Genomic DNA, 2,743 nt, shown 5'->3' with positions numbered 1-2,743 from the left:
CATGACTTGTAACATGGTGTAACGTGCTTGGATGCTCTGCAAGAATGAGGCCCACACACACTGTGAGTTATTTGGCTTTAATGAAGGTAAAGTGACACATCCGCAACGGGGACCCTGGGCGTTGCTGTCACGTAGGCGGGGAACCCAGCACCGAAGCTCAGCTCGGCCTGGGTCGGAGTCCAAAGGCGGACCGGGAGCATACAGCTATATATACACAATACAAAGCAACTCATACATATGCAAGAAAGGACTTCCCACAGGCTATGTCCGCCCTTTGGCCTAAGGCCATACAAACTGGTTTCAACCAGTTAAAAGCAAGTTATAACTGGCATGCCGTGTCCTACAATGACCGGCCACTTAGCAAGCAGGGGCTTTTCACAAGGCCGCCGAGAAAGCGGAGACACCCTACCTAGGCCGTGACACGGTCTTCCACAGTCCCCTACACGTGGGACGGGAACAAAATGGCCCCAGCCTTTCCAGACCCCTTCCTCTCATAACAGGAGAAGTTTGGAGACAAATGCTTAGACTCGTTTGGGAAGAAAGAGCAGTAAACACATTTAATAAACAAATAGGAAAGGCTAAATGCAGTGTGTATAATGGCAAGACAGCGCAGCTACTGGTGAAGGCTCCCAACCCCTTTCTGCAGGGGGATATAGAGAAGTGTGTGAGTGGGGTCAGGAGTTTATTGTCAGGGACAGTCACTGTCAAACAGAAGGATCTCCTCCTTTCTGTACAGTTCAACCAGCTTCTCCTCTAACTCACCCAGAGTGAGCAGCTCCACTGCATTCTGATCATTCAGAGCAATGACTGCCCAGGACTTCCTGTGATTGTTATCAATCTCACAGCAGGCGGCAGACCAGATGTGGCTGGGTTTATTGACTCTGCCTCCAGCTATGTAATTGTTGCCAGGGACCACTCCCACAATGACATGTGTGGTAGCACACCCTTCAGTCCTACTCATCATTACTTCTTGTTCGTAGTTGTTCCATTTCCCACTATTGAGATTCATAAACTGTGGCACAATGTTGGTCAGGGTGAAGGTAGCAGCCTTATAGTCAGGGTCAGGTTGGTGCCCATTGGGGTTCAAGTGGCCCCTGTTGAAATTAGTCAGATTCTTGTAATCTTGAAGGATGGCCTGGCTCTCAATAAGCAGTCCCTGGTCAACACCAATACCATTTAAGAGCATCCATTCAGTTGCCATTTCCTTTTGGTAATTTGAACCCATGAGCTTGAAAGTCAAAAAACAAATACAGGGGTCAGTCACGTGTGCAGCAGAAACATAGTCAGTGTCCTGGGGCAGGTGCCTTTGGAGGTCTAAAGGAATTGGTAGGACTAGGCAAGAGATCTCCCTAGGGCTCTGTGTTCTTTCTTCTTGGGCCGCTGGGGCCAGTGTGTGAGCTGGAAGGAAGTTCACTAGCAGTCTCATTCACAGTCGTGACTAGTGTGAAAGAGGAGCCACACTTGGAGTAACTTCCTTGCTTCCTGAGGGCTGGATTGTGCCCACAGTAATGTGGCACAGAGCTACCCTGACCCAGAGGAGTGCAGAAGTCTGCATTCAGTTTCGGGTCAACTCATTCATAGAAAAATGTAAAAAAAAAAATGGGAGGGAATTCTGAGATGAGCAATAGATGATCCACCCTCAGTGCTCTACAGGGAGCTGACAACTCCCAAGGTTTCTGCTAAAATGCCCCTAGGGGAACCACAGATTTGCCAGTTGACTCAACCCTATCCTTGTGAGCCAGAAACAGCCGGGTTAGTACATAATTCCATTTCAACATGGAGATTGCATTAGTACAATAACTAAGTACATTTTTGACCACTGTTTTCTTGAGTTCCACTAAATCATAAAAATGCTTTGCATGACCACAGCACATTTTCCCTGAGAAGTCCAAACCACCTGACAAAGATCAATTAACTCTCACAATAACCCTATGAGGTAGATAAGCATTAATATCGCCATTCTATACCTGGTGATGGCAGGGCACAGACAAGGTGTGACCTGCCCTAGGTTGCACAGCAAGTCAGTAGAAGTGAGGAATAGGACTCAGCAATTCTAGCTCCCAGTGTCCTGCTGCAACTACACATCTTTGTCACAATGGTGTGACCCTGCACTACAGCATGGGACAGGGAATTCGTGTGTGTGTGTGTGTGTGTATACACATATATTGGGATTTATTCTATATTTCAATTTTTCATGTCCAAGATTGTGTCCTATTGTAACGGAGAGGCAGTCAGGAGAGCATCTTACCTGGGGTTCTACCATCCAACTATCAGGTCGCTGACCATAACCAGGTTGGTACACATACGCAGAGTATATTGGAATGCGGTTGTCCCTGTCGTACAAAGTAGCAAAGCGATACTGATTCTTGTAAAGTTGGCAAATCTGGGCTGGATTTGCAGGTTTGATGGCATCGTTTGGGGGGGTTTCCCTGAAGAAAAACCCAGGGCATGTGTTTTCAAAAGATGTCACCACCTCACTGTTCCCCAGCATGAGGCAGCATATGGAAAACTGGAGCAGCAGCAGCAGCAGCATGGGAACAAGTTAACACTAAAGGCTCTTCCGTACCTGGGGAACAAATGTAAATAAAATTTAAGCTTGGTGTAAACGTGGTCTCCAAGAGGAGGAATGAGAGGCTGTAGTCAGGGAACAGCTGTCCTATATGGCAACCACCTTGTCTCAAAAAGTGGAAACTAACATAGAAGTTAGTGCTGCTCCTTGAGCCATCAGAGAAGGGGGTTAAAG

General features: G+C 47.3%; 1 protein-coding gene across 1 annotated transcript; it reads right to left on the bottom strand.

Annotated features, from left to right (window-relative positions):
- Positions 1-688: 688 nt before the first annotated feature.
- On the bottom strand, positions 689-2,533 carry LOC116823521 (endonuclease domain-containing 1 protein-like). The gene is made up of 2 exons (XM_032778121.1): positions 2,249-2,533; positions 689-1,228 (listed from the first exon to the last, which is right to left on the bottom strand). The coding sequence occupies exons 1-2, from the start codon at positions 2,531-2,533 to the stop codon at positions 689-691; spliced, it is 825 nt and encodes a 274-aa protein (XP_032634012.1).
- Between the last annotated feature and the right edge of the window lie 210 nt (positions 2,534-2,743).

Source organism: Chelonoidis abingdonii, chromosome 1 (assembly GCF_003597395.2).
Source record: "Chelonoidis abingdonii isolate Lonesome George chromosome 1, CheloAbing_2.0, whole genome shotgun sequence".
NCBI lineage: Eukaryota > Metazoa > Chordata > Testudines > Testudinidae > Chelonoidis > Chelonoidis abingdonii.
Note: the sequence above shows the minus strand (reverse complement) of the source record. Positions and strands in the feature narration are given on the sequence as shown.

Excerpts from the sequence above, each read along its gene's own strand:
- LOC116823521 (XM_032778121.1), bottom strand. The coding sequence starts at position 2,533 with ATGCTGCTGCTGCTGCTGCTCCAGTTTTCCATATGCTGCCTCATGCTG. Across the intron at positions 1,229-2,248 it reads GTTGGATGGTAGAACCCCAG|CTCATGGGTTCAAATTACCA; the intron begins GTAAGATGCTCT and ends TTGACTTTCAAG.